This window comes from Diplotaxodon limnothrissa, linkage group LG10 (genome assembly GCF_057381915.1).
Source record: "Diplotaxodon limnothrissa isolate DT_005_m linkage group LG10, D_limnothrissa_male_GT1.1, whole genome shotgun sequence".
NCBI classification, from domain to species: Eukaryota; Metazoa; Chordata; class Actinopteri; order Cichliformes; family Cichlidae; genus Diplotaxodon; species Diplotaxodon limnothrissa.
The window spans coordinates 9,505,241-9,529,367 of NC_140605.1; the positions used below are offsets into that span (position 1 = coordinate 9,505,241).

At 39.7% G+C, this 24,127-nt stretch overlaps 1 protein-coding gene across 11 annotated transcripts in view; it reads right to left on the bottom strand.

The window, feature by feature from the left end:
• Nucleotides 1–24,127, bottom strand: part of msi2b (musashi RNA-binding protein 2b) — a 288,895-nt gene that overhangs the window by 55,663 nt on the left and 209,105 nt on the right. For all 11 annotated transcript variants that reach the window (XM_085364359.1, XM_085364356.1, XM_085364361.1 and 8 more), the window contains exon 8: nt 8,419–8,501. In XM_085364359.1, the coding sequence (XP_085220485.1) occupies nt 8,419–8,501 (83 nt within the window). The remainder of the gene's footprint in view (nt 1–8,418; nt 8,502–24,127) is intronic.

A 24,127-nucleotide genomic window follows, 5' to 3' on the forward strand; every position in this document is an offset into this window, starting at 1 on the left:
CTATTTCCAAGTAGGTCCATGTTTGCCCAGATTTTGCCAAGGTTGAAATCATGTTAACGCTGTGAGCGACACTGCTGTAAAATCGGAATGTTCTGAGATTCATGCAACTTAGCAATGAGTGGAGAAAAAGCTGCTAACTTTGAAGGAAGTATAACTGTCACAAGTCATGGAGTGGAAAATTCCAGTAGCAACTAAGCTAACATTCTACAATGTAAAATGTCATGAGTTATCCTAACAAGAGTAGCATGTCACATGTGTGGCAGAAGTGGCTAGCTAACCACTTTTCTGTTGCTATGAAAGATGTGTAAATCAAAACCTGAAGTTTTTTAAGCCTCCACGTTTTTTCTCCTCCACTTGTCCAGTTTCCTCCAAAATGTATATATTTTTAGGGATATAATTGCTCATCATGCAATGATATAGCAAGTCTTTGGTTAATACCTCTTTAGGAATCATCTTGTTGATGCACCAATGTTATTTTATGTCTGTCAAATTGTGCTATTTTTGGCATTTCATTTCATACAGAAATGGGGAAAAAATTATGTGTTTTTGAGACAGACTGCTAGTAACTATATCTCTAAAGATACAATTTAAAACGTTATTTGCTAAGTTGTCTGTTATGTGTTGATACAGCACTGGTGTATACCTTGCATTAGGTGTTTGTTATACTTGAATGATTCATAGGTAGTAAGTGGCTTACAAAACAAACAAAATTCTCTGAAAATGATCAGGTACAAGGACTAGACTGAAAACTTTTGAAAAATCTGAAGAAAAGCTTTAAAAGGCCTTCAGAAAGCCTGGAAAACTACTATACAAGACCACTTTAAAAATGTGGCTCCTAGGAATAAACTATAAAGAAAGGCTTGGCTCATGATTTTGCACAATACTGCATGTCCTTAACTAGACCACCCTGACTGTAGAGTGTGTTCCTTTTCAGCAGGAGGAGGGACACCTACCTGACTACGTGTATTTTCTTATCCAGTTCTAGTTCTTCTCACACTAATAATTAGTTTAATATTTTAAGGAATGAGAATATCCGTATAACCACATTTACACTTTCCAAGAAGGTTAATTAGGATAACTATGCTTGTTAGGTTCCAGTATACATCAACTGTAGACCTTTAATTTTGCCCAAGCAAGCTGTAAGCTACTTCGTTGGAAGCATAAAAGAATCCAAACCCAGAAACCCCAAAAAGCTGTATAATATAAGGAGACAGATCCCATCCCAGCAGACCATCAGTTTGGAAAGTCTAGCATGGTAAAATAACAACAGATATATGTACTAAATTATATTTTGTTTGGGTCCTTTCCCTGGAAAGAATGCTTGTTAAAAAGTCTATAGGGCTACTTGGGATAATTATTTACTTTATTTCTCTATTTTTCAGGGAGAGTGCAGCTTAACAATGATAAGGAAAAAATTGAAAGGATGTAGTGTACATTAGCCAGACCAATTCTGTCCCTGTAAATTCTTTTCCATTTCTTTTTCTAAACTATCCTTGTTCTGCTGTAAAATTAAGATTTGTTTTCTTTTGGGCAGTATAGTATTCTCTAGCTACTAATAACTAGGCTTGAAGTCGAACTTTTGAGGCGTAGATATGCATCAGAGCCTATTCAAAGATGGACTTGTAGTACATCACAAACACTACTTCTGCCATATGTAGTAATATAGCCCCCAGACAGAGAATAAAGCAAACTGTCCTTGTTTTTTGTTTTTTTTATGTGCAGACCCTATGATACAGATCGGTAAAGCGCTCCAGTTATGACCTTTTCAATGCATCTCCCATACATATTAACCTTGTAGGTATGACGGGAAGGTGTGGGCGGGATGAACTGGCAATGACTGTCCTTCAGGGATGAATGTTGTGGGTGTTAGGTGTGTGTGTGCATGTGGAGGGGGAGGTGTACAGCTGCTATTAGCTTCACTAGTGAATGGATTCCATCAGCAGACTGATAGACTGAAGAATGGAAACAGTGTGATTCATTTACTCCAGCTCCCACTCAGAGCTAAAAAGTCAAAACACATGAACTGAATAGTTATGGAATATCACAGCTCTGCCCATAGTCAGGCTGTCAGGCATGGTGAGTCGGGGAGGGGGGGTAGTTTATATGCATCCTAAGAAAAGAAAAAGAATCAGTAGAGATTTTCTAAATATGTAATATGAGTGTTTATTGAGTTTAATGGGCCTTTTGATGGGCAGCAGATAATGGAGTTTTGCTTTTTGAGACAATTACACACACAATTTGACACTTTGATACTCAATTTATAATTTTTTTTTCAAGAAGAGGTCGCTACTGTGTATTTTTAAAACCATTTTCTCTAATATGGGTCCAACTACTAGCATTTCAACGATTTTACCTGGAGCATTTCTCTCATTTAAAACCTCAAGCAAAAGATACACAAAAAACAAAAAACAAACAAAACAAAGGCTATATGTAATGCATTATATAAAGTATATATTTACAACAGAGGCACTTGTATGAATTGTCAGTAGGAAAATTGGGCATCTGAGTGTTGGTACACAGACGTATGATAATGGTAAGAAGTTTTGGATAAAGCAAAACGATGCCTTCAATGGCCTTCAATCTCACATGAGTCATTATGTCTGATGTTATCTCTCTGTCTGGTTATATAAAGGCTAAGGAATATGAGGTCATTCTAAGGACAGGTGCACCCCATGATGCTTACACTGCTTTCTTGTCATACTCCTATATTACAAGATGATATTGTCTCTGTAGACACTGAGAGACATTCAACAGTGAGACCATGATCATCAGGTTAAAGTCAAATGGCTTCCATCACTTCTTCACTCAGCAGATGTGAACATCACTGAGCTTTTATGGGACATCCTGGAGAGCAGAGTGCAAAGTGGATTTCAACCTCCTTCATCCCTCAAAGCTTTCCTTCTTCAGTAAGCGGTAAACATCCAATTACTTACAGTCGAGAACTTGTAAGGCAACCCTCCATGAGGGACTTAAACTACTCCAAAGGGTGGTCCTACTCCCTTATTAAGCACTTCATGTTCAAAGACTGTTAAAGATTTCCACTCTTTAAAAAAATATTTTCCAAGACATTTTCAACAGCCCAAAGACTTAAGTCTCTCTCTGTAAAAATCATTTTCAAAATACTGATAACACGTTTAGTCTTTGGCAATAACCGAGTGTGTCCAGGGGTTATTTATGCAATATAAGATCTACAAGGGTACCATGCACACTTTAAAACCTCATAGCTTCAAACTCAAATCAACACAGCAATCCCTGCAGATTGCCAAATGAAACTAAGAGCACTATGCAGGAAAATACCCAGGACCCTGTACAGGCTGGATAAAAATCACCAGAAATCCAGCTCTTTGACTAAAAGAGGAAACTGGAAAAACAGTAATGTTTACATATTGTCATTTATGGTCCGATCACGATCAAGTAATGATGTGGTTTGATACCTTATTCATCCCCTTTAACCCTCTCAGGCACAAATTAAGTTTTTGTTGCTAATGCATAAAATAATACCTGCAGTGGTACTTCTGAGTAAAAAAACTCATAAAATATGTATGTGGGGTAATCAGGTTGTTAGCTTTTAACTCTTGCAAATCTGCAACGCCTGCCTTGAGAGGGTTAAGAAAACGGAAAGTGGATTTGGAGAATCCTGGCTCCTGCTGTATTTTTAACTTAATGGGAGTAATTTTATTCATAGAATCATTCCAATCACATTTTCAAATATTCCTAAAGTATGTCATGCTTTCTCCACTACCAACGCTAATTGAAACAATGCTCCATTCCACCACTGAATTAACCTAATAGTGCACCAAACAGAAAAGCCCTAAATCAATATTAACATTTGCTGTGACAACCCTTTGCTTTTGAGTAGCATAAACGCTCCTCCACACACTAACCAGCATTTGTTCAGGACTCCTGGCAGGTTGGAATCTTGGAGAACTCGCCACAGTTCATCTATTGATTTAGACGGCCTCAGTTGCTTCTGTTTTTTCATATAAATCCGGACTGACTCAATGATGTTGAGATGAGCAAATCATCTCGTCACTGAAGATGATTCTTTAGGACACTGTTTTTTTCTTTTTGTGGTCCGTGTCAATATGACCTATGAATCTGAATCTGTATCGTACAATACAATCAGAGATTATGCTGTGTGCTACATAAGGGTCCAAACATTGAAAGTGCATAAAAATCTGGCACAGTATTATACAGCATGCACCAGAGCAGGCAAGTTTATCCAGCTGGCGGCAACTACACATTCATTATTGTAAATCTGGTATAAAGGCTTACAAATGAGTCGAATCTTTTAAGTACTAACTTGAATTATTTTATCCCTGCAGAACATTAAAAAGAGAAAACTGTGAATCAAAGATCAAGATGATTTTGGAGAAAAACAATGCTTTCCGTGCTTTCAATGACAGCAAAGTACCATATGGTGCTGTTGTGAAACACACGTCGTAGCCACAGAAATATATGGGCTGCATTATACATTTTACTACTTCTCTTTCAACATTATGCTTGAGTCAATACACTGTGCAGAGTACATCTGTATCTCTGCGTTAGGAGCTATTGTATAAACGCCTACTTATATTAGTCTTCTCCTTAGCGACTTGGAGAGTCGGAGCTTATTCTCCTCGGCGCAGTAATTGGCTGGTCATGTCAGGAAGACACAGTGAGAAATTGACAGCGAACAGAAAATTTCTCCCTCCTGTTGTGATCATTTGCTACTCATTCGCTGAATATTGAAAATAACACATTAAAGAACATTACATTAAAGCACTTCACTGAAACCAATGTGACTCCATTTTAATGGCACACTGCTCACTCATAAGAGCCAATACTTGATAGGTATTATTATGAATTATCTGTGCATGCATAACAGCAGGGTGGTGTATGTGATTTGTTGGGGGGGTTACTCCTGTCTAAGAAAACACAAGTCACAGCCGTTACTTGTTAATAAGGTGCTGTCTCGCCACAATATGATATAGACATTCATATATGGGGAAGGTGTGATAAAGTGTTAAAAAAAGTACCAGAAAACTGTCACGTAATCTCCCCCGTATTGATTTTTTTTTTTTACTCTGAAAATATTTACTGGTTTTAATACAAGGGTGGGTGCCTTGGTAGCTAAATCATGTTTCCACAATCACGTGTGGCCCTGGAGGGGATGATCGATACTTTTATCACAGCCTACATTTGCTAAAGCAGGCTAATGGAGAAGTCAGTGCAGCTGGTGTCACAGGTTATGAGACTCTTGCTAAGCAGCACCCTATTTTTAATTATGTATGAGGCAGAACTCACAGTGAACAGATGAAGCGCTCCTGAGAGAGCGAGGCCTCGGTGGCACATGAACACAGGGTGAGCGACCAAGTCACTTAAAGGTCCGGTCCCTCACATCTGAGTGGACGCTGACCCTGGTACACCGCCAGAGCTCCTGAGAGGACATGCAAGGAGAAGGTGGGCTGCCCTGTACATCCACATCCCTCCCAAGTGGGGTGGAATTTCTGTCTGCATCAATTATTCAAGAACCATCTTAGATAACACTCATGGGGAGGATGGATGAGGTCTATTTCTGTATAGTACTTCATAAGGATGAAGACAGGAGGCATTTTTTATTTTATGTGCTGGTGCTTCAGACACCGGATAACCAGTTTCCTCCTATGAGCAACTAAGGTAAAAAACATTTTGTGTCTTAGAAAAATGCTCAACGCACTCCAAATTCTTTTCTCTTTTGACATCCTTCCTAGATGTCAGCACTTTGTAGAAGATTTATTTCCTGTATCCAAAGGAACTTAATGTGCAGTAGGTACTGCCAACAGGGGCTGTTACAAAGGTGACAAAAGCCTTAGAAAACCAGACCTTACGGTGTCCTTTCCACCCCAAGTGAGAAAAAAAACCCATCTCATCTTGTCTGTTAGGGTTTCTAGGACTCCCAGGTGGAGTGACCAGGCTAGGGATACAGCTTTTGCAGTTATGTGGCACTTGAAACATTTTCTGTGCACGCCCTATTAGGTTCAACATGTCAATGCACAACAGTGTGTCACATGCACTTTTGACCACTCAAACTCCCCATGCATCCCCCGTGGTCGCAAATCTTACACTTTACACAGCACTTCAGCAGCAAAGGTTAAATAAATAACAACATTAGTAACTGTTATTAACTGTGACGTAACAGCGAGTCATTTCCTTACAGTGACTGTTGCATCAGAGAAAGCTTTGATGTTAATGGCAACACAAAAACAGCCTATAATTTCTCATCCATCTCTCTCTAATCCGCTTCCTCAAAAAACTCCTCTCTGTAGTAATAACAATCTTTTCTATTTATATGTATAATTAGAAGATTCTTATTCTTATTTTTCCTATATCATCCCTTTAGGCAAAGATTTGGAATGTGCATGAAAGAGGACACATGCTTTTCATGACAACATTGTTACTATTTTTTGACATCGCACTTATTAACAGTATAGCTTTGAATAATCCTAATAAAACTATTCTCCTGTATGTGAGATTCCATTTCTCTGGACAGAAAGCGTTTTTGCCGATGGAATGTAAATGCCAGAGAATCCCTGGGCTATGAAAGTTGGCACGACAGTAACACTATTTGTGAGTTTGAATCCACTTGAGCAGATGTTTTGAGCAGCTGGGCTAGCTACAGTGGACCGACTGCACATACACCTCATCGCTGACCAAGTATATACCATGTGCTCATTTTCTCACATAAAGCCTGTTAGACTGAGGTGTATCAGGAGATTTTATGTTTCTAATAATATTCGCTGACAGGTATTTGCTTTCGACTGCTATGCACAGCATGTTCCCACATACAAGACAATTGGGTAACGCCTTGTTTTTAAGTATAAGACCTGTGCAGCGGTCGTTCTTTAAAAGTCCTTGTAATTTCTTAATTTATGCAAGCTTACAAGCAAATAATTTACCTGCTTTGAACTTCATATAACTATTTGCTAAGTAATGACAGTTATAAAAGATTGGATTGTTTTGTGTTTTTAAAATCTGAACAGTCCCATCGTGCTCTTTTAAACGTAATTTAAAAACCTTAATTTGTGTGCAACTAATTTAATAACATACTGATACATAATAGTGTATTTTTTTAAAATGCAAGATTAACAAATTTTTTCAGTTAAGGAAATTCAGCCTCGTAATTGGAAACACAATTCAAGATTCATTTATTATCCAATTACAAGTTCTAACAAACAGGCTGTGAGTTTGACTTACATCATGAGAATTTTTAATTAAGGTAAAAAGGTGGAGAGGGGCTCAAACTATGCCAGCCAGGATATTCTCCAGAGCTCAGATTTAGTAACAAACAAAAAGTTGCATCCACTATTTTTGTAACTTAATTTTTTATTTTAAGAGAAGGGTTTAGAAAATCTACAACTGTCAGGTGTTACACTTCATACCGTTGCGTGATTTTTGTGTGTTCACACGGTGCTGCGTCTACAAATCAAAGGCTCTGAAGCATTTGATTGTGACACGCTACCTTCCATGCACACACAGTTATTTCTGTCACACTCTGGCTTTTTGTGTTTCGGTCCTGAGCGCTGACTGTGATGCAGTGCCGAGACACGCGGGGACATATACTGGGGGTCATGTGTGACCTAGAGTGGTCCCTGGTGAACACGGTTCTACTACACTGGTCCTGTCAGTCACATACCCGGTCAGTCAGTCATTTCCAGGGAAGAACTGTGAAAGAGAGTGAAGAGAAGGAGCACTGCTGAACGGTAGTAAGACGACTATTCCTCCAATCAATTGCCGTCCGCAAACGTGCTTAAATGGCGCAGGATTTCTTAAGACGCCTGCAAGGTGGAACTGGGTGAAGGAGGACCTAATGTCACACTTTCTACACTGAAAACGCTTCCTGCCAATTATCATAAGTTACACGATGACTTAGAAAACTGCTGCTGAACTCTGAGGAGTTCTGGGATGACCATATTACTGGTGTAAATAAAACAAGCATCACTGGCACTCTGTGGAAGGTGTTAATCCCTGACTAATGAACTCGGCCTCTGCCAGTAGCCTCCCTGTTGGATCCCTGGACATCTCTACCTGTGTATGCGTGTGTGTGTGTGTGTGTGTGTGTGTGTGTGTGTGTGTGTGCGCGCATGGTAGGGGATTCAGAAAGAGAGGGACAGGCTCCACTCTCCCGTCCCTCAGCCTGACAGGCAGAACTCAGCCACACAATTTCACGGTTTGTGGGCAGTACACACCACTGCTTTCACATCCCTGAGACCCAGAGACCCACAGAGTGTCTATATGTGTGTGTGCGTGTGTGTGTGTGTGCTAGCCTGTGCATATGAACATGGACACACACATACGCACCCACACCAGCTGTGCTATTAATACTAAGGAAAGAAGAAATCAAATATTAATCCTTCGACGTCCACCTGGAATTGGAAAAAATATAATGCGCAGACTTACCATTTTGTTATTGATTTCATGAAAATGAATTTCACAGACTTTCTCTACGATGTCTTCACTGTCAAATGTTATGAAACCAAATCCTATGTAGAGAGAAACAGAAGAGGGAGGGGGCACAAGAAGAGACCGGGTTAGTGGAGAACCTTCACAAAACTTCAGTAAGTAAAATAAAAAAAAATAAAAGATGGAATATTATCATGAGCCAGATCCAGAAACTATGCAAGCACATCTGTGGAGATTGGTTTGGGCATGGAAAAGAACAAGTGAACAAGACAGACATTGTCCTCTTTAAATCAGGAATATGATGAAATCTGCCACATTATTAAGGGCACTCAAGGACCTCTTCTACAAAAAGAAGATGGAAAAACAGCACAAAGCTCATTTAATGATATTCAGTGAGCTAGGGCCCAGCATCTGAATTTCATTAAATGCATTTTGTGTTCTTTTTATTGAAATCTCACTGTATAACAAGCCCTCATTTTTATGTTAATACGGGCCTTAGAATGAATGTGTCGTTGACAGTGGGATTTTCATGCCATATTTATAGGATAAAAGCTTAACCCCTCTTTAAAAAAAAGAAAAAAAGAGACAGAGAGACAACATGGTTTTAGACTTTTGAACACAAGTGGATTGCAATGCGCTCTTCTGTGTTTTGATGGTGATACACAAAGCAATCTAGCATCTGTATAGCTGGGGTTGAAAGGAAAACATATTCTATTACTTTCTCGAAAGCCAAACAGTTAGTGAATAAAACAGTGTGAGGGACTGACAGGGAGATGAGTTTTTTTTTAAAACAGCAAAAACCTGACGAAATAAAATCGCCACGGACTGAGCCTAAACAGCCGTTGCTATAAACAACACGCCGTCCAGCCGACACACTCCGCAGACTGCGCCATCCGTCTACTATTGTATATGTTAACCGTCTACCTAATGTGAGACGAAAGCTAAACACAAATGTGAAACAACAGTTGTTACACGCACGAACATGAAGACAAATCCATGCCTTCAGGCATCAGCTCAGTCATCATCCACTTCACAGGACAAATCTCAAGGTCAAGGACTCGAGGGGAAGCTATTCAGAGCCTAGTTTCCCGCACATCTGCACATATTCGCCTAACAACACATACGACACCACGGGGTATACAAACGAGAGATTTGTCAACCATCAAAGAATTGCTGTATTTATTATACTGAGGTAGTTTATCCTTTTAATATATCTTGCTGTATTGGGCCTTTGCTGGCTATGCTGCAAATCGATGAGCAGCACCACTTTCTGGCAGTATTGGATTTGCAGGATTTTTGAATCAATGTGATTAAACACCTTTATTTGTCAGGTATTTAAACCAAAGGAAAAAGCAATTCCCATTTGGTTAGTTTCAGGTAGATCATAATATTTTACCTTGTACTTTATCCATATCACCCATTCCTAAGCAGGCTGATTTGCAAATATTTAGTAGCTTAAGTGTCTTAATATTAGGGCTGAACGATTATGGAAAATAATCTAATTGCGATTTTTTGCCCCAATATTGCGATTTTTTAAGGTCTTTGTCTTCTGTATTATTAAACAAAGACAAGCAATACATCATATAGTATGGCCAATACTATATTACATTAATTTTAAACTGTTCTTTCCTGGAAGACAGACCTCTGTTATGATGACATGAGGTGATGCATGAATTGATGACTGACATTTTTATTTAACTTCTTCAATCACAACAGTATATTTGAACATACACAATAGTTTATTTTTAGCTTACAAACATCTGAGCATAAAGTGCTGACAAGGAACCCTGGTGTAAACATTAAAATGAAAGTCAGTACAATGTGCAGATTGCAGAAATATACATAAAAAAAATCAGTGGCTTTACCACACTCAGTTTTTCGACATCTGTGAACTACTAGACAGTCATTCAATTAAAAAATAATATTAAATAAATAAAACTAATAAATAAAAAATACACACATCTTACTGATCTTTGCAGTCAGTAACATTACACATAAAGTGCAAACATAATAGCAATTGTATAAACACACACACAAACACGCCTTTAAAATTTAAAGGCGTGAAATTGGACGGTCTAGCCTTCTGAATCAGAAGGCTAGTTCTGATTAGCGTCACCGCTGTCTCGGTGGAGTTTAATAAACTCGGCCGTCTGCTTCTTGCTATCTAAAATATAACCAGACACTGGTGTAAATTCTCGACTGTCTCATACTTCTGTTTAATAAGTTTTCTGTTTGACGTTTAGTCAGCTGTGTGAAAACCAAGGAGGAACCCACCCGGGGGATTAATAAAGTTTTATTTTATCTAATCTAATAACTTTAATCTCAGCCAAACCGATTTACTCACGAACAAACAAAACACTGAAAAAAGCCCAACAATAACATTTTTAGGTTGTCTAAGTGACTTATATATTACGTTTAACCCGAGCAGCGAAACTCCGCGGTGATCTGAAAATGATGTGCCGGGAGTTGTGCCGTTCTCGGCCGCATCAGTAACCCTCGAGCTCCCGGCTAGCTGTCGAGCTGGTGGGTAGCAGACGCCTCTGAAAACGTCGAAGCACTTTTGCAAATATGGGATATCTTGATAAACCGAGCAGATATTTGATGTTTACACAACTACTTTCTCGCCTGAAAATATGTTAAAAGTTTATTTTGTGACCCAGAAAGATTAGTATGAGTAATTTTAAAACTTAGTAGCGGCCGCCATTGCTGGAAACTGGAGTTTGGCTGGGCCGCGCTATGAATTCTGGGATATGGTAGTAATTTGGACAGCCTTATAATCGCAGTATAATCGCAGCCTTTGCGGTTAGAAAATTGCACTTGATCATGTCGCGATATTATCGCAAATGCGATATATCGTTCAGCCCTACTTAATATTCACATCTTTGCAGGAACATGACTGAAAATGAAGTATATTATAGTACATTAGCATCCTAAGCTGCTTATTGCTTATTACTTCATCAGATCATCCTGTAAAATAATGATTTCTTTGTGCAGAATTGTTTCTGCTACTTACTACAGCAGACAGCCTACCACAAACAGTGACATCTATAATTCTGTCATAAAGTCTTTATCTCTCACTCACGTTTTTCTCTTCTGCTCCTCCTTCACTTCCTCCTACTACGTAAATAACAAAAGATTCTCCTAAAGCTTCTCTTTTGATACAAGCAAGAACATATCAAAACAGTCTTGTCAAAAGAGGGTTGGAAACCCAACGTGCGAGCTGATTAAATACGGACAACATCAGATCTAATGAGATCTTAAGAGACACAATGTGAATATCCACTGAGATGTCTCTAAACTGAGTTGTAGCGGGAGCGTATGTGAGAGGGTGGGGGAGGCAGGGGACAGGTGATGACGACGGGCAGGAACGCAGGGAGGGGGGGTGGGGGAGAAGCACCTTCTACTCCTGCTCACCCCACCTTCATGGCGGGCACAAGGAGCACTTTTGACAACCAACAAATCAACCGCCAGGAGTAATTTGTCATGGAGGTCTGTAGGTAGAGGGAGTGGAGTCTAGGGGAACAAAGATGGAAAGAAAAAGGGAAAAAGGTGGAGATGAAAGTAGAGAGGGGGTGGGCAGAAAGACAGAAAAAGTGACAAGGAAAGAGGTTAACACACATGGCCCCTGTCGCCACACTCCTTCCTGCTGCTACAGGCAGCTCCTCCATCAACTGACAGGACATTTTCCACTGCACTATTATATCCACTGGGGTCAGGGCCAAGCCCACCACCACAGATACTACCAGCAGGGTCCTTCCACCCATGACTGGATCTGTTTAAACGGAAAAAAGGGGGGGAAAAGACATTTGGCTGTAGTGAAAACTACCGCTGGAACACACCGTAGCATTCACAATATCACAATTCACAACAAACATCCACATTTTTCTCGCTCGTCGGCTCAGCACACACCTCCTTTATCAGTCCCCTGTGTACTTTCTGAACCTCTGTCCCCTGCCATTGCATTGCAGCTCTTTGCTCTACTATCCTATTTTACAGACCTTACAGACAATTACAGGCCACAAAATAGCAGTAACAGAAATATTCCTTTCTCCCATCCTCCTTCGGTGGGGTGTCAGCAGAGCCAGATTGTCCTCATATATCCTGGCCATTCTTCCTCCAACTATCCACACGTAGCAGGAGGCTGACCCCTACAAAACTATTAAAGCCTGTCAGCACTGACAGACACAAGCAGAGACGTGTCACACCGAAGAACCTTCCCACAGCTTAAACAATACCCTGTAAATGGAAACAAGTGGATGTCTTATAGTAAGGCTGATAATAGGTGTTATGCGGCCACTGGCTGAGGCCTCTTGGCTGCACTTCCTCACACTTATTAGCCAGAACTGGGCTTGGCCTCGTTTCGCCGCTCCACAGAACCGGCGGGGCGCCTACTTTCACAACCATTTACCAACTTCATCATACTCAGTCTTTATTTCACACTCAGTGCAGGTTTCTCTGCTTCTGTTGCTCTGATGCTTTTCACACACCCTAACCCAACCAGCCCCACCAAGCCTGGGAAAACTTGTAAAATCATGGAGAACTCTTGGCTTTAACTTCTTTGACTTTTAAATGCTTCTTTGTAACTGCTGAAACTAATACACCTATAAACACAAATCTTACAAATTGGAAATACCAAACTTAAATAAATGAAAATAAATAAATGTTAAATGTAGCATTTGCAGTAGTAGTGAAGGTACTATTACAATTTTACTTTACCCTATTGTGTAAAAGATTTGTGAGCACATAAACATGCAAGGAGAAGACATAAGGGTAACATTAATTTACAGCTGCTATGTATAGAAGCCATAGCCCATGTCCCCGATGACTCATAAAAATGCATAGCACATATGTATCATAAGGTATATACCTCATTACACCTTTCTAGGTCAATATTAAGCACAAATGAACCAAAAGACATAAAGGTTCTTAACAAAGACGTGTGTAGGGCTCTTCCTTGCTGACAGCTGAACTTTTAACTACGGCTGATCATTTTACACGTTTCAATATGTCTAACCACTTAGCAAACAATTAAAGCTTATAAACGTGCACTTCCAATGCTTTCACAGTAGGGGCTGTAATATTGCTGCTGATGCATGTAATGAGAGGAGCATGCTGCTAAGCAGCTCTGACTGCTGACCCTGTCACCACAAGGGTAAGAAGCCTGGAGGATGTGTTGTTCATAGCTTCTGGGATGCAGCACAAATGGAACATACAGGCACAAATAGAGAAGACAAAAGCACCTATGTGCATACACATGTAGACACACACAAACACGCATAATTGTACCCAAAACTAAACTGCTCCACCAAGCTTAAAGGACAGAAAAGGTATGTTTTATCTTGTCTCATATTATCTATACTTTACCACTGAACTAGTAGCCCTAATTATACTTGATGGGACCTTCACCTGTCCATCCCAGAGTAAACCTACAGAAAGCTCCAGCACTGTCTGCTTATATGGTGTATCCTCCAAGCCCAATCTTCTTGTAATGCAGAGAAGCAGACAGAGGCAGTCCGAACACCCACGGCACAGTTAGAGTCCTTTGATCAGTATTTCCGTCTGCTATTACCAGAGATCCAGAGCCCCGGGCATTAATCCCCTGTTTAATACAGTTAACACCATGAACTCTATAACAGCACAGCGCACATATAGCTGAGAAGAGAGAATAGAGAATGAACAAATTTGAGAAAATATTGTGAATAGGAAGAGATATTTTTCTTTTAAAAACTCCTGAAACATTAGAGAGGGAAAAAAGCACACATCTATGAATGTTTACTGATCAGTGCACTGCTGCTGAAAAGGATCTCACAGTCTAAGTAGACTCAACATTTAATCCATTATGTACTTAGATGGCCATGTTTACATCATATCCCTGCAGATTTCCACCTATAAGTGTTGTCTTTTTACACCCATAGTAAACACATCTTCAATTTTAGCAACAAGATTTGACAACTATCTGTAGTAAATAAAATATGTTTTTCTTATTGGTTAATAGACAAAAACACAAAGACAAACAGAAAGACAAACACCAAGAGTTATTACAGGTCCCTTAGGCATACCCGGATTCCCTAGTCACAAGTCAAGACACTAGCTGATAAAAATCCAAAACAAATAAATATGACTGCTTTGATGCCTATGAGTCTGTGGGGAACTGAAGACGCTCGATGTAAAATTAATCCCAGAAGTGCACCATAGAGTGAGCCACGAGCACTGTTTCAGACAACACTCAGAAGATGAGACTGATAAGAAGTTTTTGGTTTAGCTGTGAGATTGCAACATGAATTCATCATAGTACATTTTTTCATGGCTTTAATCTTTGTTGCATAGTACTGTGTGCACATTTGTACTGGTCATTGTGATGAAAAAAGGATTTTAAGAAAATATTTTCTTGGGCAACAGACAGAAATACACATTGTAAATAAGTACTAACTTTGCATTTTATTATTACTTTTTCTATGTATTATTTATTTGATTGTTTTTACAGAGTAATAATGGACTTAGTTACTTAATAAATAGCCTTGTTATGTAAAAAATGCCATAAAATGTGCAGTTTCTAATGTGCACTGCATAAGTTTAATATGGTGGGAAGTTTCATTTGACAGCTGATTAAAAATAAGAAAAAAAGTAAAGAAAATATGTCAATTACAATGAAATGCTTTGTGTAGGTGTGTAAATGCACTAGCCCCTGTGAGATTTCACCAATGCAAATCTCTCTTTGGACCCGGTCTGCACAGTGTGCAGTGTGTCAGCCCTCCGTCTGAGCAAAAAAGTAAAGGTGATGATTACCGTACTGTACGTGTAGGTGGCTGTATGAGAGAGCATCAGGTGGTAGGGAGAACTAGCTTAAAATTGAGCCACAATTATCACACGTGGTGTTTTACATTGTTAGCAAAAGTTCTCAGGTTTTAAAACGCTGGAACTTCTTAGTTTGTTCGACATTTAAAAGGACATCTACTGATTGCTGAGAAATGTCATGAAGGAGCTTTCAACAGCAGAATGAAATAAAGCAAGAGGCCAGAAAACAATTAGATAAAAGCAATGCGACTATAAATTGGTGTAATTAGAGCGGGCGACCGTGGCTCAGGGGGTTGGGAAGCGTATCTGTAACCGGAAGGTCGCCGGTTCGATCCCTGGGCTCTCTGTCCTGGTCGTTGTGTCCTTGGGCAAGACACTTTACCCTACCACCTACTGGTGTTGGCCAGAGGGGCCGATGGCGCGAAATGGCAGCCTCGCTTCTGTCAGTCTGCCCCAGGGCAGCTGTGGCTACAACCGTAGCTGCCTCCACCAGTGTATGAATGCGAGAGTGAATGAATAGTGGTATTGTAAAGCGCTTTGGGTGCCTTGAAAAGCGCTATATAAATCCAATCCATTATTATTATTCAATATGATTGTGGTTTTCTTCACGCTTGGCCTTTATCATTTTATGGTGCTCAGATGACTTTGCGCCACCACTTGTTTGGATTGTTTTTATATTCTGGTCTGATCAATTACATTTCTCCATTAATCTTGACTCCTGAAAACTGCAGATAGAAAATAGGACTCATAACATTGATAAACAGGTCATGGAACGAAAAAATAAATAAATGAAGAAATAAATGCTAGCTTTTCATCAAATTAACAAAATAATCCTATACCACAGTAGACACACCACCCTAGGGATGTGACAGCATAATTTATACCTAAAAAAAAACAGAATAAGTGACTAGCGAATGGATGGATGGATCTAGGGTATGCCTTTAATAAATGTTTACAGTGACAATATGCCTGCTTCCTCTGCATTTTCTGCAGAGCAACTGGGCTCAGCATGCATGCTGAGGGAACTAGTTTGTTTGTGCCTCTATGTAGGTCAGCTTTCTGAGTTGGCCATCAATTTCTACTGTCCTACTTAAAGAGACACTCCATCGCCATACAAACAAATACACAAACATGAGCACACACAACATTTGTAACACTTGAATTACATACGAGGATCATAGCCTGCACTTCTGCTATGTCATCGATTTTATTTGCACTTTAGTCACAGAAAGACATCCCGACAAATATCCTTAATTGTTACTGTAACACATATCAACTCAAATCTGTGTTGTTAGTAAATGCTTACTTGTAGCTTGGTCATGGTGGTAATGGCCATCTCAACAGAAACACACAAAGTGTGCACCGGTAAAATGAATACAGTGCTCATCATCTCTTCTAACACGCTCTACCTCCAGAAAGACCCTCATTAGTGCCAAACAATATACCTATAAGTATGAGTTTCTCTCTTCCTATATGATCACAAAGCTGCTCTAACAATAACTGAATGGAAGCAATTATCTGCTGAGAAGGTGACTAACTTCCCCTTTACTCACCAGCACCAAGACAGCAGGCTAAGAGCAGCACTCTACAAAGAGCTAAAAGGAGAAAAGAAGAAGAGTATTCAAAGACAACTACAAAAATAAATAAAAATGCATCTAATAAATAGTAAAGGGAAATTTTAATTACTTTAATCTGCAAACTACTGGAGGTATAGAGGAGTGTGAATAAAGATTTCACAGAAATAAAGAGAAGGGTTTACTTATACATGTCTCCACAAGGCAAATCACAGTGTGAAGTAACCGATACAACAGTGACACGTTTACCCAAAGGTGAGCTGCCAGAGATCTGAACTTGTTCACAAGTGTTTATCTGAGTCATTAGATGGAGAAAAATCACCCTGCACTTCGGACTTGACAAAGACCTTCGGTCCATTTGTATCACAGCCTTAGAGCAGGATTTCACCAGAGGGCTCAGCAACCTTCTACAAATGTGCCAAAGTCTTTTTGTGCAAACACGTGAGAAATAATTATCTGCAGGGCCAAGTTCAGGCTTTTCAAGAGCATAATTGTCATTATATGACATTAGATGTGCAGCATTCTTTTTCTTATTACTGTTCTTCACATGGGAACAAATATGCAAGGATCAAAAGTGAGGTGATTTAAGTCAAATGAAATAATCAGGTAATGTAATCCGTTAGTTAATGAAAGGCTGAATAGCTGGCGAACCCATCTTTATTGAACTAAGTGAGTAATCACTCAATGTATTAATGTAATCTCTTGATTTTAGTAAGACTCGTAGTTTTCTTGCAACCTCAAACAGCTACTTGGTAGTAGGGCTGGGCGATAAAATACAAAAGATCATCAACAGAGAAATGAGTTACGATAAATATAAAGTCGATAGAACTCATTCCATCCAAGGTTTACACAGACAACACAAAAGAACAAGAATAGTGCTGCACTGAACCAATCATCTGGCTGGAACAGAAGCAGAGCCACGTCAGGCTTGGTTTGACGCACACAGTGTAGGATGAGCAGCTGGTAGCAGCACATGTGCTCATGTTTGGGCTACTGCAGCCGTGCACACCAGTACATTGAGAGTGCGAAAAAGATAAGAGAAAAATCTAAAACTGTTAATAAAAGCTCAGGAAACAGTGTTGCTGAACAGTACGTCCCAACAGACACAGCACAAGGCTTAAAGAGGAGGTCGCTGTTGTAAAAAGGGTCAAGGGAATCTGGTAGTGTGGAGATATGGCCCTACTTAGCAGCTGCTTATGAGAATCGCACAATATTGAGGAGAAAATTTGGATGACTCGTCTCTACAAAACTAATAATCATTGATGCTTGACTGAAAGGTCATGCCACAAAATTATTATTGTGATGTGTTTAATGGGTAAAGTCAGGACTCTAATGCTTTTAACATCCAAAGTAGTCTTTCCTAACTTTAGGGCATGGACTGCTACACTGACATTCATTGTAGAATTTATTGATGCAATCTTAACTTCACTGTTTTTGAATATACTGTACAGGCCCTGACCATGCTGATTCCTCCACCATGCTTTAAGCTGGGGTTAAAATGTTGGCGTTAGTGTAAATGTGAGACAAACAGTTACAATGTGAATTGTAGTGTAAAGTGCTTTGAAAGATCTGCAAAATTAGTAAAGTGTTTTATAAATTGCACACAAACAGTGTCTCAGAAATCTCTAGGACTATGCACGTGGGCCTTTGGAAACCTGAGACATAAACAAATATTTTAGCAGGTTACAGTTATTTCTGCAGGTGTTTTGCTGTTGCTTATCACCTCTCTCGGTGTGATCTTTTGAGTGTGCTCATTTCTAAGTAAAGAAGCAACACTCCTGAATTCCCTCCGTTTTTTTAGACACATCTAAAGAAAAGCATCTGTAGCATTAGGATCCTGTGAAAGTTGTTATCAATGAAATGGTTCATGTTTCACACCATCCAGCCTCTGAAAAATATTAATATGGTAATATATTGTTTTGCTTGCTCTTGCGGTGCATTGCTCATACACTGACGCATAGCTTCAATATAATTTTTTAAAGTCAACTCCTCTCAACAAATTCCACAAACAAGAGTCACTGGTTTGCTCATCTGTTTGGTGATAATCAAATGAATAGCGGTAAAGGATGAAATTTACATATAAAATGAATCCATGTTTAATAAAGACAGGAGAATGTGTATCTGTTTGTTTTATTGTTGGTCCACAAATGTAACAAATCAGGAGATCATAGTAGATTTTGTGAAAAAGAAATGTGAGTACATAGTAAGTAGATTCATTGGCACCAAGTACCTTAAATCCTTTTACGTTTTGTCATTAGCTCTACTATTGGCCAAGAGCAATTTATCAGTACATACTCAAATTCATATATAGTTATTGACCAAATAGGGAATCGAGATAAAAATCATTTGCACATGTGTCCTAGCACTCTGCAGTGGTGATTATGGTACTAAAGTAGAGCTCTGTGTAGTTTTGTAAGCTTGTGATAAAATGGTTATGCATTCCATGTAACCCAGAAATGTCGAATAACAGTACCTGAGATTTAGATTCTGACAGGTGGGCTAGACTGTAGAAACACATGTTAGTAATGGAGAGCATAACACACAGCGTAACTATTTTTGCAGACGCAATTAGGTCATGAGATACTGGGGCTGGTTCCCAAAAAGCTCAGTCCATTTACAAAAACTACTCTCTGGATCTCTCTTTTACAACTTTTTTCTCTCGTCATTTATAATACTCACAACAAAAGGTTCTCTTGAAAGTGGGTGCGTGGATGAAAACTGGGTTAGCTGCAACAAGTAGTTTCACCCTCCAGCACAGACTCGTCATCCAACATTAATGAAGCAAATGAACAAAAAGGTTACACACGAGTTATTTCAAAGAGACCATAATTGGAACGAATCGACAATGTAAAAAGTATCTGCGAATAATTTCACCACAACAAAATTTTAAAGAAACCCATGGAAAACAAAACATATATTTTTAAAAAGACCACGGCCAAATAAGATCCAACGTCAAGACAGAACAGAATTACAACTGCACCTAATACAGTGTAAAGTCAGATGCACCATTAATTGACAGGCAGCTTTAACATACCTGGAATATTCTTTTGATATTTTACTTCTCTAATCCAAAAAAAATTATGGTATACAGTCAGACAACAGGGGTTATCATCTCAGCAAGTCAACCAAATTTTCCAAAATCTAGCTATACTGATTTAGAACTTGTGGTGTTAGTGCCTAATCACCAGAGAGATACAGGTTTTTCACCAGCAGTGTTGGGGAGTAACGGAATACATGTACCGCCGTTACGTATTTAGAATACAAAATATGAGTAACTGTATTCCGTTACAGTTACCGTTTAAAAAGGTGGTATTCAGAATACAGTTACTTTGTTGAAATAAATGGATTACACTGCGGTACTTTCCTGTTTCATTTTGTCGCGGGTCAGGACTGTTTGGGTTTTGTTTGACAGCTACGTTCTGTTGTTCCAGGCGGCAGCGTTACGGTTGCCATGGTTACAGGGCGACGCTCTCTCTCTCTCTGCGACTGTGTGTTTCCTGGGTGAGAGAGCGCCTTTTCGTTGTTGTGCTAAGCTAACAGGCAGAATGCTACAAGCATAGCTCTAAAGAATGTAGCATCATGGGCAGTGTAGTCCGTGTTGCAGGGAGAATGCACTGCCATACACGTTATGTGTCTGTGAGCGCGAGGAGGGAGAAAAAGGCGAGTGGAAAGGTACGAGTTGCCGTCGAGGAAAAACGGGAGCTGGAAGCATGTAAATATAATAATAACCACTGCAGCCAAGAAGAGTGTCTGACGAGCCCAGTTGTAAGTAAGCTATTAAGACTCGACTGTACACCGTGTTCGTGTTTTCCTCCGAAAACAATAAGTTCCGTTGGAGCAGTCTTTCAACGCCTCTCTCTGTCTCTCGCAAGAAAAATTGACCCACACAACAAAGTAAAGCTATTTTTCGGCTATGAGCCGACAGGGACCCCGCCGTATTAGTCAGAGGTCCCTTTACTACAGTTCGGAGTCGCGGACCTTCAGTAATAGTAATAAATCACACAGCAATAGTACATTCACGTTGTTGTAAAAAGCACGATAATATATTAAGTAATCCAAAGTATTCAGAATACGTTACTCTCATTGAGTAACGTAACGGAATACGTTACAGAATACTTTTTGGGGCATGTATTCTGTATTCTGTAACGGAATACATTTTAAAAGTAACCTTCCCAACACTGTTCACCAGTGAGGTGTTATTGCAGAACCAGCTCACATGATTATCATGGAGCATCATCATCAGAAGTTGAGTTAATTTCTTTGTACAGAAAGTGTTTTTTTTTTTTTTTTTTACAGCAACCCATTCATACACAACTTTTCTCTATACCTTAGTGCTTCACCTAACATTCACACACATAAACTGGGGGTAATTTGCATGATTATGATCAGATTAGGACAACATTGATCAGTCAGTGTCAAACGAAAACTCTTTCGTCTTGGACAGTTTCTCGAAATGGATGAAAACCGATGCTGGAACTGGAACCTCTCCTGACAGTTTAAGTATGTCGTTGATGATAGTCCCCTGACTTCTGTGAAGCTGACCAGTGTAAATAAGACACTGGTCAATTTTTGTGTGTGTGTGTGTTTTCAAAACACAACTTTAATTGATAAAAATGGAGGAATGATGAAGGTAGGCGGAACTACCTTCAAGTGAGCTCGTATCATACAAACAGCTTCAGTGGCCACTTCCATTGTCTGTTTCTGTCTATTCAGGAAACAGCTAGCTAGCTTCCTGATGAATCATTCAGGTCTCTCAGTCATGAAAAAGTACGATTTCTACCTCTATAATCACCTAATCTGACACAGTGACAAACAAACAAGATAAAAAATATTTTGCAGCCTGGGCCTGGAAACCCTGCACATGACAATCTGTGGGAGTCTACAAAAGATGGTGTAATTTTTCAAGAAGACAGTTTTCAGTTTTCAAATCAATAGTCCATGGTTTTATATACATTAGTTATTTACTGATAACCTACTGCAGTGCAGCCGTGATGTGCTGCACATTTTAGCCAGGGTTAAATCTTGCTCTGGCAGTTGGCGACTAGTAAAGGCATCCAGCCTACAATATATTCTGGTACACCTATATGGGGTGAGATTTTTTTCTTTCCTGAGCAAAGGACAATATCCTCTTGTCATCTTTAGTCTTGCCACAATAAAATTTGACAGTGTTTCTAAAAAAAACAAAAAAAAGAGTTACTGTGAATCGATGAAGTGACCTCTATCTGTAATAAGGTGATGCAAACATTTTTGCTCTCTTCTGGAGTAATCAATTTCTGTTAAAATCCATAGTATAAATACACATATCCCCAGGCAAAGAGCAAAGGAGAGACAGTGACCGAAAGAAAGAAACAGACATAAGCGCTGGAAAAGTGTCTGTGCTCCTCTGCTTGAGTTACTGTTATCCCTCTATCTCTTCATGATGCCACTGTAGTTGCCTGAAGACATCTTTTACTTGTGTGGGCTAAACAGCAGCACAGCTCATTTTCTGAATACACACAATTTAAGTAGCAACAACGAGGAGGGTAAGGTTAGGTAAAACATTACTGAGGGTAGGGCAGAAGGCTACCAACATGAGTGGTTAGAATATGACTTCTAAAACTGTGCAAAACCAACCTGGGCATAATTGCTCACACTGATAGAATTTCTTTAGTGCGAATGGAGCATGGGTGTAATGAGATACGAAGGTTGGAACCACAAGGGGATTCTTCATTCAAGAATGTCAGACTCTTTTGTGCCAAGCAATAGGCCGAGTTTAATAGATGTCTCAATTTCTATTACATACAGTAACAACCAATGCGGCGAGGAGGCGGTGGGAGGTTAGGGCAGAAGTCTTTCCAAAAGGCTCTGAGGACCATGATGAATTTCTTTTGAGGTGTGAAGCAATGTGGGACATGAAATGAATGGAACTTTTTGTGTTGTCTGACCTATTGATATAGATATAAATTTCATTAAACCTAATTAGCATTTGTCATTCCTGAAGAAAGTGAAAAACGTGGGGTGGGGTGGGGTGGGGTGATAAGCAGCTCGTGAACGCAGAGAGATGGAAAAGTGGATCGCTCAGAAGCCTGTTCATGGGAAATTGTTTTTCGCTCAGAACAGGAAAGCTGGCAGGAAGCTGTCGATGCAGACACCTCCCAGGAGCTTCTACAGAAGATTCACCGAAGGGACTAAAACCTTTTAATCAAAATAATACTCTGCAAATAACAAGCCTTTAAAAACACAAGGAGGATACAAAGTAACAAGTGATGGAAGTGAATTAGGCCTCTCTCATTGCCCGTATGGCCAGATTGTTATTAATATTAAAGCATAGGGTATATTTAAAGGCGTGACACAGTGGCAGTTTATCTGAAATGAAGAACACTGATGATGCCACTTTGCAGAGTCCCATTACCATTTAGCAGAGATTGCTTTCACTGAGTGAGCCAAATGCTTAGAGGCGGAACTGCCACTTGTGTTTACTTTACAGATGCTGTTATGGTCTTACCGTGAAGAGCACCGTCCTCACAAAAAACCCTTTTCCCCATCCCTGCACGTACACCCCCTTGCCAGCCCACATGCAGCAAATCGTGACATCATGGAATCCTCCAGCAATGCGTGATGATGCCATTCTGATACTATTGACCCTTGTAATCAAGACTTCGCTGCCTCACGAACACTCCTCTTTCATCAAACATCGTTCTCTCTATCTCTCTGTGTCACACACACGCATACACTCACACACTGGCAGAAAAATTAGAGCTATGAGGTGCCCAAAGTGTAGCAGCGCAGTTCAATTGCAGACAGAATCTGTTCTCAACATCCAGGCTTCGTTTAATTGCTTACTTGCACTATAATTGGGTATATAATCAAACGATAAACTGAACACAGCACAGCGTCTTCATAACTTCGGAATATCCTTTCATCAGTGGCTTTGGGCAGTGATTAGCATAGATGAGAAAGCTCAACGGACGGCCGTAACTGCTGCTTATTTACGTCTTTGTTGGAGTTATTCACCTCATTGATTTGTGTTAGTCTTTCATGTTAGGTCTTCCAAAGAAACACCTGAGGAAGGGTAGAAAAAGGTCACGATCTCAAATTAGCGCAGATGAAAAAGGCTGACCATAACAAGTCATAACAAATACAGGCTCTCAGAGCTCTAGGAGGCTGTGGACTTGCTCTAACTGCAGTTGAGTAGGGGCCCTGCTCAGTGCTCAGATGTGATTTACGAACTGGACCACCCAAACTCCAGCTGCTTTGATTCAGCTCTGTTGCTGATCTTGCTGCACACATCTCAGTACAGACTTGGTTGCTCCTTGGCTTCACTTCTGTCATCACTGATGCTATACTACTAAACCACC